General features: G+C 44.5%; 1 protein-coding gene across 1 annotated transcript in view; it reads right to left on the reverse strand.

Moving 5' to 3' along the window:
• Window positions 1-13,921, reverse strand: part of LAMA1 (laminin subunit alpha 1) — a 164,078-nt gene that overhangs the window by 64,070 nt on the left and 86,087 nt on the right. Inside the window, exons 20-28 of the mRNA XM_034995743.1 lie at window positions 8,282-8,388; window positions 7,789-7,969; window positions 7,053-7,189; window positions 6,160-6,396; window positions 4,665-4,808; window positions 3,950-4,129; window positions 2,560-2,745; window positions 1,906-2,033; window positions 1,146-1,266 (exon numbers count right to left, since the gene is read on the reverse strand). Of these exons, the coding sequence (XP_034851634.1) occupies window positions 1,146-1,266; window positions 1,906-2,033; window positions 2,560-2,745; window positions 3,950-4,129; window positions 4,665-4,808; window positions 6,160-6,396; window positions 7,053-7,189; window positions 7,789-7,969; window positions 8,282-8,388 (1,421 nt within the window). The remainder of the gene's footprint in view (window positions 1-1,145; window positions 1,267-1,905; window positions 2,034-2,559; window positions 2,746-3,949; window positions 4,130-4,664; window positions 4,809-6,159; window positions 6,397-7,052; window positions 7,190-7,788; window positions 7,970-8,281; window positions 8,389-13,921) is intronic.

Here is a 13,921-nt window from a genome sequence, read left to right on the forward strand (position 1 = left end):
AGATGCTTTCATCAATCATTAGGGAACTGCAAATCAAGACTACAATGAGATACCACCTCACACCAAGAGAACTATCAAAAAACAAAATAATCAGAGTTGTCAAGGATATAGAAAAAATGGAACACTTGTGCATTGCCAGTAGGAATATAAAATGGGACCGTGCTTTGGGAAGCAGTATGGCAGCTACTCAAAAAGTTAAAAATAGAATTATGACATGACCTAGCAATTCTTTTGAGCATAAACCCCAAAGAACTGAAATCAAGGTCTTGGAGAGATATTGTATAGCCATATTCTTGGCAGCATTATTCATGACAGGCAAAAGGTTAACCCAAGTGTCCACTGACGGATGAATTAACAAAAAAAATGTGATACATACATAAAATGGATTATTCAGCCTTAAGGAAACAAATTCTGATACATGCTATAACATGGATGAACCTTGACGACATTAGGCTAGCTAGTCATAAATGAGAAATACTGCATGATTCCACTTAAATGAAGGTCCTAGAGTAGTTGAATTCACTAAGATAGAAAGTAGAATGGTGATTGTCAGGGGCTGTGGGGAAGGGGACCGGGGAGTTAGTGTTTAATGGGTACAGAGTTTTAGTTTTGCAAGATGAAGGATACTGGAGATTGGTTGTACAACAGTGTGAATGTAGTTAGCACTACTGAATGATACACTTAAAAGTGGTTAGGACAGTAAAGTTTATGTTTATGCAGTATTTAACCATAATTAAGTTTTTTCAAAGAGAAAACTTATATAATTCATACAAATTCTGATCATCACTTAGGAGTTGCTGTAACAAGCCTATTTCAGCTCAGAACCAGGTAATGGATTTTATTTTATTTTTTCTTTTTTCTTTAAATTCAATTAGACTTGGGGTGCCTGGGTGGCTCAGTCGTTAAGTGTCTGCCTTCGGCTCAGGTCATGATCCCAGGGTCCTGGGATCGAGCCCCGCATCGGGCTCCCTGCTCGGCGGGAAGCCTGCTTCTCCCTCTCCCACTCCCCCTGCTTGTGTTCCCTCTCTCGCTGTCTCGCTCTCTGTCAAATGAATAAATAAAATCTTTAAAAAAATAAATAAATTCAATTAGCCAACATGTAGTACATCATTACAGGTAGTGGATTTTAACCACAGTCTGCCTACCTGACACGAGAATCCAGCTGTGCCAGGAGGACAGAGACACTTCTCCAGGAGGGATGCCACCTCCTGTCCTGGGTGCAACTCTCCAGCCTTCCTGCCAACCTCCATTGAAATATTTGAGATTCTGTGAAACCGTTAAGAAGTGTGAGAGGGAACATTAATACTGAGAAAGACACTTTCTAGAAATCTAGCACATTATATAATGAATTGGCATATATATTAAGCCAGAGCTTTCCTACAAGTTTGGGAGTAGCTCCTACCCGATTATAAAGGGAATGTATAAGAGCACATTAGTCCTGTCATCACACAGTGACGGGCCCCCGCCAACATCTTAGAACTTAAAAATAATATTACACAAAGCAACAACTCCTGCAGCACTAGTTTGGCTATAACCCAGTAGCATCCATTTATGGGATAAGTACTAAATGAGCAACTGACAGCATTCTTGATGTGTCATGACAAAGAAATGTCATTGAAATTTAAGGGCAGAAAATAGAACTTTTTTTGTTTTGTTTCATTTATATTTTAACCTCATCTAAGATATCACCATATGTACTTATATTTTATATCCACATTAATTGGAGGATGGATAATCTAGGTCATTTTCCACATATTTCATATTACTATTTAATAAAGTTTTGGTGAGGAACATAAATACACACACATACACACAAATAAAGATACGAAGTAATAAGGGTGAATCAAATCTCTTCAGTTTTATTCCAAATAAAAAGTTTTTTTCATTATAGAAGGTTCCGAGTACCTGCTTTGCTGTAATCCTTGACCATAAGATGCTTTGATGAGGATGTACTCAATGTTGCTAAGAACAGACATAAAATCAGGGCGTGTGACAGGTTTTTCAGAAACGGAGTTAAAATACTTCCAAAAATTCTGTGGATGAGAAACACCTTCAATTACATTCCGATTTTACAAATCCTCAGAGGCTTATGAATTTAGTAATTCTTTTATAAATGTCTCCGGAAGGGAGCCCGCTCTCCCGTCAGCTCCTGGGGCAGCAGCCGCGGTGCCCCCTGCACGGAGCAGCAGACACGCGTCACCTGCGCACCGCCCGCCGCGAGGCCGACTGTCCGCAGAGTCCAGCGAGTGCGCGTGCACACTTGCCAGAGCCCAGCCAGTCCAGAGACTTCGCACCATTACATCCACACGGATGGAGATGTGTGCACCACGATTTCACACATAAAGGATTTAGGATGCAATTCGCACCAAGGTAACATAAGCCTAGTGTACGGTTCTTGAGCATATGGAATTTGAATTGTTTTTACAAATCTTGCTAAACCCACTGGAATTCTGACTCCCAGGTCTTCTAGCTCACTCTATTAGCAGCTTTGGGATTCCACTGCATCCAGAGCTAACTCCACACCGTTAAGGGGCGCGTAGGAAAGGAGGACATCATCACCTCTTTCATTCCCACTTCCTGCTCTTGTCGTACTCCGTTCTCCGGGGAGGGCACGTCCACATAAATGACCTGCTTTCTGGTCCGGCCCCCTTTGATGAGCACTTGGGGCTCAAGGTTGAAGGTGCCGATGCCGTCGGAAGAATAGAAGGCCACGCTGTATTTCAGGCTGCCACCGTAGGCCAGGAGCTATGGGATCGTAAATGATTTACTTCTCTGACATAGCCCTGGCTTAAAACTATTTCATTACAAGCCTGTTGTCATTTGCAAGAAATCATGTGTCTTAAAAATACATCACAAGGGTGGAATCGGTTGTCTGGAATGTCTTTAAAAAAAGAAAAGATTTTATTTGAGAGAGAGAGAGAACATGAAAGGGGAGAGGTCAGAGGGAGAAGCAGACTCCCCGCTGAGCTAGGAGCCTGAGGCGGGACTCGATCCTGAGACTCCAGGATCATGACCTGAGCTGAAGGCAGTTGCTTAACCAACTGAGCCACCCAGGCACCCTGGAATTTGTGTCTTTTTAATTCTACTTAATTATGGATTATTAAGTTAACTCAAGCCATAGCTTTTTAAGTGAGGTTTTAAGTTTTTTAAAAAAACTTTTATTGAGGCATGTCTGGCATATAAAAGGCTGTACATATTTAAGGTGTACAACTCAATGAGTCTGGGGAGGAGGATATACCTATGAAGCCCCCACCCCCATCAAGGCCACAGACGTCACCTCCCTCAGCTTCCTTTCCATGGCACCAAAGGAAGTAAACGTAATAAATCAGTGTGGTAATGGCCCTGATTATATTCAGGCTCCTTTGAATTAAAAAGGACCTAGAGCTATGGGAACACTGGATACATACTGGCAAATTTAAAGATCTGGGTGATTTCACACATAGATTCCAATGTTTATTTAAACAAAAATGCAAGTGATGCCCTAAATACCCTGTTATAGTAGGGTATTACTTTCCCCCTAAATGAGTATCGATTTGTTGAGAAGATCCACAGCACCTGAGCTTATGTTAATAAAAATGAAAAGGGTTTATTGAAGGACTGCTTGAGGAAGGAGAAAAATAACATGATGTGATTTTTAAAAGACTTTAAGATTTTATTTTTAAGTAAACTCTACACAAAATGAAGGGCTCGAACTCACGACCCTGAGATCCGGAGTCGCATGCTCTTTTGACTGAGCCAGCCAGGTGCCCCTAAAAGACTTTCAAATGAAAATTACTTGAGAGCCATATACATCTGGGGGGATTTTTGTAAGTGTTAAACGTCTCCATCTCCACCTAGAGGGAATAAGCACCTCGGTTAAGGGTCGGCTAACACAGTCCATTGTGATTTCAAGTGACACCTGTCTCCTCCGGGAAACATGGACTGGCTCTAGGCCAGGTGGGGGCCTCACCTGGTCTCCCTGGAACTGCTCTGGCAGCCGCCAGTAAAACGGCTCTGCATGGACATGTCGCCTGACGGTCACAGCGTTCAGGAGGATGTCAGGGGCCTGGTAATACACCCCCTCAGCCGTACCCTGGAGGTTGCTCTGAGAAACCACACGCAGGAGGGGCTGCTCTGAGCCCAGCGTTACCTGGTCATGGAAGGGGAGAAAAACAGACCTGAGAGCACGAATTCACTCCTCACCTTCGATTCGTCAGCTTCTACTGCTGATCCACAGACCAGACAGCTTTAGTATTAAAACAGGAGTAACAAAGACATTTTCTTCAAACTCCAACATCTGGGTTAATAGGAAAACTGCGTGTGTTTTACACTATTGCATTTAGGGCCAAACTATTGCTCTATTGGGGCAGGATTCAGTTATAGGAAGGAAGCTGTTGTGTATTGCAGTTTTATCTCCAACAAAAGCTTTTGATAGATTAGCTCAGGAGCAACCCTGAGCACTTTAGTTCCAGCTTCATTTATTTCCTCGGATGACAGACACAGAGCTCGGATTCATAATGAACCCAGATTAGCTTCCTGGAATTTCTGATGCCATAAGAGCAAAATTTAAAGTAAGTTCTTGACTATCTCCCCTACGGTCACCCAACTTCCATGGGAGGGGGGCAGGGAAGGAGGCAGTGTTTAGAAACAGCACAGTAGCACATTTTCCCGCACGTGTAACTTACCGGCATCCTCACATAACCCTCCAGCTCGGAGCAGACTTGTGACAGCCCAAAGCAGAAGCAGGGGCTACATCCCAGAGGGTCAGCTGCATGGAGGGCGTAGGTACCAGCTCGACACTCGCTGCAATGAAGACCGAACACATTTTCCTAAAGGAGAAAAAGCAATAGACTCGTTTATTTTTACCTGGGGAAAAAAAAAGAGACATGACTTCCGAACAGAAATGAAATAAAACACAAAAATAATTTTGGACCCACAAACATCCCTGAAGCAGCTGTTTCCCTAGGCAAGCTCCCTAACCTCAAGGAACATCCACCCTCTCAGCACTGCCAGTGATTCCCAGATGCGGCTGATCAGCAGAATCATCTCAGAAGCTTTGGGAAATAGATTCCCTGATGAGCCTCTCCTGGAGCGAACTCGAGACATCACCCTGAGGCCCCAGGTGACTCTGATGACTGGACAGGTGGTGGGCCATGGACCAGGTGATCACTAAGGCAGGCCCCTCCTGTTCTGACCGTCTGTAATGAAAGCTGCTATTGCCGATGGGGTAAGCCAAAAATATGTTCACTGATGTTTCCATTACTCCCAGGCCATAGTATCTGATGAGCTTTCCCTTCCTCATCCCTAGTCACTGATCAGCCCACTACTCTCTCTCTCTTCTGTATCACCAGCACCTGGAAAAGGACCAGAGGAGGTAGCCAATTACCTCCTAATAACAAAGCACAATGGGGAAATCAGTGGAAACACATGGAATTAAACATGATGTTGACATCTTACCTGCCAGGAAAATAAAACACACAAATTTCCTTCATTCTGGCCAGCACATACAAAAGAATAATTACTTACCAGTTAGAAAATCACAAATCTTCTATTTATTTATTTATTTATTTATTTATATTTTTAAAATTCTTTTAAGGGGGGCTGAGGGAGAGAGAATCCCAAGCAGGCTCCACGCTGACCTGAGATCATGACCTGAGCTGAAATCAAGAGTGGGACACTTAACCCAGGCGCTCCGAATCACAGATCTTCCTGAAGCCCTGTGTTACCTGTTTTAGCTGTACACTCAAGAAGGACTGGCTGCTCAGCCGACTGGAACACCTGACAGAAAACTCAGTGTGTTTCGATTCAGTTCTATCATCTGACACAATAACCAGTAAAAATTCCATTTAAAGAATCAACCATTGTTCTCGAAGAGCCTACATGGAATTTAAACCTGGTAGGGAGTGCGGACTCACTATAAAAAGCGTCTAAAACCTAGCTGCTGATCTAAATGGTTAAAGATTTCATTTATTTATTTGACAGAGAGAGAGGCAGAGGGAGAGGGAGAAGCAGACTCCCCGCTGAGCAGGGAGCCCAACACGGGACTCGATCCCAGGACCGTGGGATCATGACCCGAGCCAAAGGCAGACGTTCAACCAGCACCCTTGATTTAAATAGTTAAAAGCCCCAAAGTCATAGTGATGAGTGAGGGGGAGAGAGCGGAACGCCGAGGGCTGTTACCTTGCAAGAGCAGCTGCCGGTTTCCTCTGCACAGCTGCACAGACCCTGTTCCTCATCACAGGTGTCTGCCAATGTCCCTCGCGGGTCACAGTCACAGGCCACACAGTCTGGAAAGTGTCTGTACCCCAGGGAGCACTGATGACAGCCTGGGCCACGGAAGGCAGGCTTGCATCGGCAGTGGCCAGTGAGTGCGTCGCATCCATGACCGGTGGACCCAACATCACTGCAGTTGCAGGCCTGGGAAAATAAACTCACAAATAAAACGGTGCTTTGTACATTCGTATAATGCACACGTGTTGGGATTACAGGAGAACACTAAACGTGGGGACATCATACAAATACGTGGGTCTCCTTCACTATGGCTGCAAGGATTCACTTGGCCAACCAGGAGGCAGCGGCTGCCAGGCTGGACCGTTGTGCCTCTCTGGGGCCCATGTGCACTGGGCTGACCCTGTCACCTGATGGCCAGCCTGGCGGCAGCATCTTACACATCAAAGACAAGTCTGGTTTTAAAACGCAAACCACATCCAAGTTCAACTGAGGAAAGCTACATTGAAAATAGAACCGTTGAAGATGGGCTGTAACCCCCCAATAAAGTGACTTCTGCCCTCCTCCTGGAAGATCATGTACACAGCAGAGTAGGTTTAAAGAGCACTGAAGTTTCCAAACCATCAATTCCATGGCTGGGTTCTTAAAAAAAAAAAAAACTTAGAATAATGTACTTTAAGGCAGCTGCTTCTTCCACCTGGATGCCTGAACCCATACTGAATTTTAAATATAAACCATGGAGCCATTCAGCAGGTCAAGGTCAAGTGCATGGATGAAAGCGAAGGAGTGAAACTTGCTCCAACGAAGTGCTTCCCAGTTAAGAAGATGCAGATGGTGGTGCGTACCTGGCATCCGAGCTCTAGGTTGTGGCCCCAGTATCCGTCCTCACATTCGTCACAGGTGGTGCCCCGAGTATGAGGAGGGCAGATACACTCCCCCGATTCCGGGTGACAAGTGTGCTGTGTGTGAGCGCAATCACAGGCTGCAACAGAGACACACAGTGTTGTTATGCCTCAGGACCCCCATGCAATCGAAGGGGTCACAGCTGATGCTATAGGTTCTCTCCCTTTGATTAATTATCTAAACTGTTCTAGTTCCTAACAGAGACCTCGTGATTCCCAACACCTGTCCGTGTCTCTCGGGAGGGGGCTGTTCCTCCTTGTCGAGAGATGTTGTTAGAAAAGGGGTAATCAGGACAGAGAAATAGAAATAGGTGGGAAGAACAGATGCAGCTAGTATTTCTGGAGCATTTATTGTGTGCCAAATGCCATGTTAAGGACTCTACGTCCAACATAAAAAGTAACTTCTGGATGGAAATTATAATTAGCTTCTCTATTTTACAGATGAGGAAACTAGAGCTAAGTGAAGTGATTAATCTAAGTCCCCACAATCAGTAAAGCCTGACCACAGATTACAGACGAATTAAGCATAGGGATCAGGAAACAGAACAAAAGGTATGAAATCCTACATGTTAAAAAGAGAAAAAGTAAAGGAACGGAACAGAATTAGAAGTCAAAGGAGAGTGCAAAGAAGAGTCTGGGAATTACTAAAAAGCCTCAAATACTGAATTCTGGAGCTTACGTGTACAGCCACCGTCCTGGTAGGCGTGGAAGCCACGTGCACACCTATCGCACTTCTCCCCAGCTACGCCTGGGACGCAGTGACACCAGCCTTCCTCGGTGCAGTCATCCGACAAGGAGCCTGACGTGCTGCAGTTACAGGGCAGGCACCCAGGCCCCGCGTCCAGCCCGTAATAGCCAGGCTGTTGCAGAAGAGGACCCGGAGCGTGGGAGTCAAAGTACATTTGAGTTAGCTACTGATACTTACAAGCATGTTTCCCAAATCAAACATCGGATGTTTCATAGAATCACACAGTGGTCATGACATCACTGCAGTTCTTTGTAAACCAAATACAGACTCTGTAGGTGAGGACACCCAGCATCCACCAGCCGTGTTTGGGGCAGTAGCTCTTTCTGGCAGTCATGAAGGGCATGTCATTCGAGCCGAGGTCAAGGTATCAATTATAGACATCACCCAAACACTTTCATGTCTGCAACGGCCACAGGCGTCTTACCAAGCACTGGTCACACTGCTGTCCAGTCACATGGGGTTTGCAGTCACAGAGTCCGGTCTCAAGATGGCAGACATCAGAGAGGGAGCCTTTTCCATGGCACTCACAGGCTAACACACACACAAGAGACATATTTGTGCCCATTTCTGGGTATGGTTGTAGTAAGATCCCTTAATCCCCAAAGGAAAAATTTTAAACATTCATGTTTCAAATCATAAAACTAAAAGAAGAAATTACTTCGCAATAACTTTTACGGGGTTGGCGGAAGGAGCCATCACACAGAAAAACCAATGAAGCTATTAAGATAAGAATTAGCAAACAATCTTAACCAATTGCATGAATTCCTTGAAATCATAAAAATGAGCCACCAATGTTTATCAACAAATCTTCATAAAAAACATGCAATGGAGATTTAAAAATCAATTTAGCTATCAGTTCTTATTCTGATCTTATATGTATTTAATATTTTAAAGCTCAGTTATAACAATCTAGATAGGTAATATTACATTTCATAGTTTAATGTAAAACATTTCCCTGTTCTAAGTCACGAGTCCATGTAGTTCCAATATACTTACCTTCAGGTCAAACATTTCAGTTTTATCTACAGTCATAAGACTGATGTTCAAAACTACAAAGTCCCCACCTTTGCGAAGTGATACAATTTAATGGCTCCTGAAATGTTTGATACTTATAGCACAGCTGTCAATATGCACTTCATTGAAAATATCTAATAAGCTCTTGACCAAATACCCCAGAAATGTGCACTGTCTTTGAATGCTTGGACTCAGGAAATGTGCACTCTGTCATACGCGATAATGATTTAAAAGAAAAGGAAAACTCCACAAATTCTCTCAAGCCAAGCACGCTTTGTGTGGCAGGATTGGCAGGGGAGGCCAGAGCCGTGGTAGATGCTGGAAGGCTGAGGATCAGAGGAAAGGCATTGGAATTCTGTCTCCATAATGGACTGTGGCCAAGACACCTGTGGATGTGTTCCCCGGTATAAGTGGGCCATCTAGGATTCCCCCTGTGGGAGGCTGGGGAAGTGCTAGGGGCCCCACGCACCGCTGCCGGTTCCTGTGGCTTACTTTTGAACACTCAACTCACTTTTGTATTAAACATGCCTCCTGGAGGGCGCCTGGGTGGCTCAGTTGGTTAAGCGACTGCCTTCGGCTCAGGTCATGATCCTGGAGTCCCGGGATCGAGTCCCTCATCGGGCTCCCTGCTCAGCAGGGAGTCTGCTTCTCCCTCTGACCCTCCTCCCTCTCATGCTCTCTGTATCTCATTCTCTCTGTCTCAAATAAATAAATAAAATCTTTAAAAAAAAAAAAAAACATGCCTCCTGGGGGGCCTTGCTGACCCTGGACAGACTGCCCTTCCAAAGGCCAGTTTCCAGAGCGAGTGAAGAGCTGGCCTGCCAGACGCCTTTCATACGCAAACAACCCCATCCAGAGCCCACGCCCACAAAGGCCTCCTTACCGGGCTCTCTCCTTCATTTGGGCTTCACTTCCACTATCCCTCTGACCTCTCACCCCAGGGCCATGCATCAGACGATTAGGGACAGCTGCCCTGCCCCAGAGCCTGCTGAAGTTATTCAAAGTAGCCAATCCTAACCCTGCTTACCCTGCCTTGCCCTTTCCTTCCTGAGGAAACCACAACAAAGGCTCTAGCCCACATTTCCCCTCCTGACCAACCTGGGTGCTTCCCGAATACCCTCTCCTATGCCTTGGTGTGTCCCCTCCTCCTGGCCACTGCTGGCCTTGCCATACCTAAATAATGAAACCTGTATTTTCAAACACTCCTCAGCATCCAACTATTCTCCGTTGTCTCCTGTAGAAAACGTCACACACACACACACACACACACACACAACTTAACTATCTGAGGTCCCATCTCCCTGTCGCCCTCCCTTCCCATTCAACTTGCCCCTCCTGCCTTTTGGCTGCTGAATCTGCTCCTCCTGAGAAGTCTCCCAGGACTTCCCAGGAGCAAATTCAAAGAGCACATTCTGGGTCTTCATCTTGCTGTGAGATGGGCCCCATGGCCACTCCCTCCCTTTTGAACTTCGCTCTCACTGAGGTGAGGGACAACCTCTGATTTCCTCCCTCCTTCTTGTCTCTCTCCCTCCGGCGCCCCCCCACCCCAACCACGTGTCTCATTCAAAGCTTCCCTGGCCTTCGGGGAAAAGTCAACATTCACCATATGATCACCACAAAATATAGATGACAGTAAACTGTATTTATTGTACGGTCTGTTTGTGCCTGGGTCACTTTCCAGTATATTTCATTGAAGCTTCATTACAAACTGACATGGGAAGCACTATAACTTTCTCTCTTTTCCACTGTGAAATCTAAAATTTAGAGAGATTGTCATTTGCCACAGGTCACACAGCTATTTGTAGTCATCTTTCCATGGTAACAGTTCTAATAGTAATTATTACTAAAAAATTGTTTGCTGTAGGGGTGCCCGGGTGGCTCAGTCAGTTAGACATCTGCCTTCAGCTCAGGTCATGATCCCAGGGTTCTGGGATGAAGTCCCGCATCGGGCTCCCTGCTCGCAGGAAGCCTGCTTCTCCCTCTGCCTCTGCCCCTCCCCCCCAACTCATGCTCTCTCTCTCTCCCAAATAAATAAAATCTTTAAAAAAATTGCTTGTGTAAATAATATTAATTTAAAATAGTTTCCAGTAACTACTAGGTGATTTACATATATTTTAGTTCTCATGTGAACCCCACAATATAAAAATTATGACCACTTAACATTTCATATAAGTTTCCTTTAACAGTAGAGCTTGGTGGGGTTCCTACAGCCTCTCCCTCCCTGGTTGCTCCCTTGCTGCACTGGACAACCCATTCCACACGCACCAAACCCACTAGCACATCAATGCTGATGATTCTCCAGACCCCATTTCTTCCCTGATTCCTGCACGCCTGAATATCCAAATGCCTCCCCAACAAACCCCTAGGAATTCCCATGTCAGCAGTATTGAATACTGACACTTTCACTGGGGTTAACCTAGTAAAAAATAATAGTATATTCACACGTGGGGCCTCTGGAAAGTCCATAAGAGGGATCCTATTATAGGCCTGGGAGGATTTCTAGTGAAATATCCAGAAATGACAAGAATTCATCTCATCAAAGCTGGGGGACAGGAAAGAGAAAGTGAGAAAAGAATAAAACTTGTAAATGTTTGGAGACTAGAAAGAGCCCAGACAGTGTCAGTCTATAATGAGTCCAGCTGCCTGGGCCACCAACCTGGACCCAGACCCCAATCCTGCCTGTCCTGACCCCACCCCCTCTACCCTCCAGTCAACACAGAGATTTTCTAGTTTCTTTCTTTCTTTTTTTTTTTTTTTAAGATTTATTTATTAGAGAGAGAGAGAGGTGGGGAGGAACAGAGGGAGAGGGAGAGAGAGAATCTCAAGCAGGTTTCCTACTGAGTACAGAACCCGACACGGGGCTCAATGCCAGGCTCAACTTGGGGCTCAATGTGGGGCTCAATCGCACAACCCTGAGATCATGACCTGAGCTGAAATCAAGAGCTGGATGCTCAACTGACTGAGCCACCCAGGCATCCCAAGAGTTTCTAGTTTCTCTCTCTTCACCTTTACCCCCATGACAAAGGCTCTACTGGAAGCCCTCATTAACTTTTCCAGCAAGTTCCTTTTCTGGTCTTTTCTCTCCTCTTGTCCACTCTGTCCACCGCAGCGGTTCCAGACTGACTGTTCAACAGAGATCTGGTCAGACCCCGTCCCTGTTCAAGTGACCTGGAGTCGGGGACAGACGGCACAACCTCCACAGGCCAGCGCTGTCCACACCCATCAGCCATGGCTCCTGCCCTGGCCTGACCCTGCCTTTCACTTTCTAGCACCTTCTTTCCAGACTCTGCACCTCAGGCCCGGACGACACTTTCCCACCACTTATCAGCCCACCGGGCATCTCCTACCCATCCGTGAAGACTCACATCAAGTGCCATTTCCTCCAGAGGCAGCCCCACACCATCCTGGACCTTTATGGAGCTTTGTGCAAACCCCAGGGATGGTCATTCGTCGCCCTGCAGAGCTGCCTGTCCTATCAGATCGACACTGCGCACACGGGTCTCCTGACCCCTGCAGATGTGGCTGATGCAACAGATAAACACAATCTCTAATGTCACTTAAACTAAGACTTCAGCCAACAACTCAGACCCAGACCCAAATCCTGTCTGTTCTGACCCTCCTCCCCACCTCTGTTCATCACCAAGATCTACTTTCTACACAAAATATTGAAGCAGTTTTGTCAATGTAGATGCAAATATAAAGGAAAATGATTTTTTTGGTCATGATGAAAAACTTAAATACATTTGAACAACTTGGATATGTAAATTTCCTTTTGCAACTATGAATTTTATGAAATCTAAATACAGATCAAGTGTTTCTTATGAAAATCTAGCATCCTAATTGAAATAGGCTATAAAACATGCACTGATTTTTTTTCTTTTTTTTTTTATTAACATATAATGTATTATTTGTCTCAGGGGTACCGGTCTGTGGTTCATCAGCCTTACATAATTCACAGCGCTCACCATAGCACATACCCTCCCCAATGTCCATCACCCAGCCACCCCATCCCTCCCATCTCCCTCCACTCCAGCAACCCTCAGTTTGTTTCCTGAGATTAAGAGTCTCTAATGGTTTGTTTCCCTTTCCAGTTTTGTCTTGTTTCATTTTTCCCTCCCTTCCCCTACAATCATCTCTCTTGTTTCTCAAATTCCTCATATCAGCATGCACTGAATTTTGAAGACTAAACATTAAAAAGGAAAGCAAATATCTCATTAATACTTTAAAAATTTGATTACGTGACAAAATGATATTGCTTTTATAACTGGGTAAAATAAGATGTATTACTGCAATACATTTCATCTCTGTCATTTTATTTATGTGGTGACTAGAAAATTTAAAATTACATGTGTTATTTACATTTCTACTGGACAGCATTAATATAGAAAAATAATAAAAAGCACTGTTTTTAAAATAGCTATCATTTATTTCATTTCCAGAACTTTAAGTTTTTATCCCAATTACTTCTCACAAAGGCCTTAATATATATATATATTATATATATATATAAATGTGTGTGTGTGTACATAATATATATATATAATATATATATATATAAAACTATGTCCATTTTATGTATGAGGAAATAGTGGCTCAGAGAGGTTAATAAATTTGCCTAATGTCACACAGTTGGTTGTGACCAACCCTCAGCTCTAACCCACATTAGTCAGACTCCAAAGCCTGAGATCCACATGTGTGCTTTGCCTCCACACCATCACATGTAGCTCCCCAGTAGACCTGGGCCAAAATTTTTCCAACTCCTCTGATGATACTTAGGACAGTACTTGGGAAGTAACAAATGGTTAACAGACGACCAATGAACGAAGTGATGAATCATCAAGTTTTCAGGAAAGACGAAAAGGAATGACATGAGTATAGTGAAAGCATTCTGTAGACTTTGAAGCTTTACACAAATACCAGTTATCATAATTATCCTCCTATGATAACCAATCAAGGTGGCTGTGCTGCCAAGATCAAGTTGACTGGCCCAAGGCTACAAAGCCTTTTCCCTCTGGAAGTGTGCCTGGGAAAATAACTCTCCTGTATCGCT

The sequence above is a fragment of the Mirounga leonina genome, unplaced genomic scaffold (genome assembly GCF_011800145.1).
Source record: "Mirounga leonina isolate KUSES-001 unplaced genomic scaffold, KU_Mleo_1.0 Mir_93, whole genome shotgun sequence".
NCBI lineage: Eukaryota > Metazoa > Chordata > Mammalia > Carnivora > Phocidae > Mirounga > Mirounga leonina.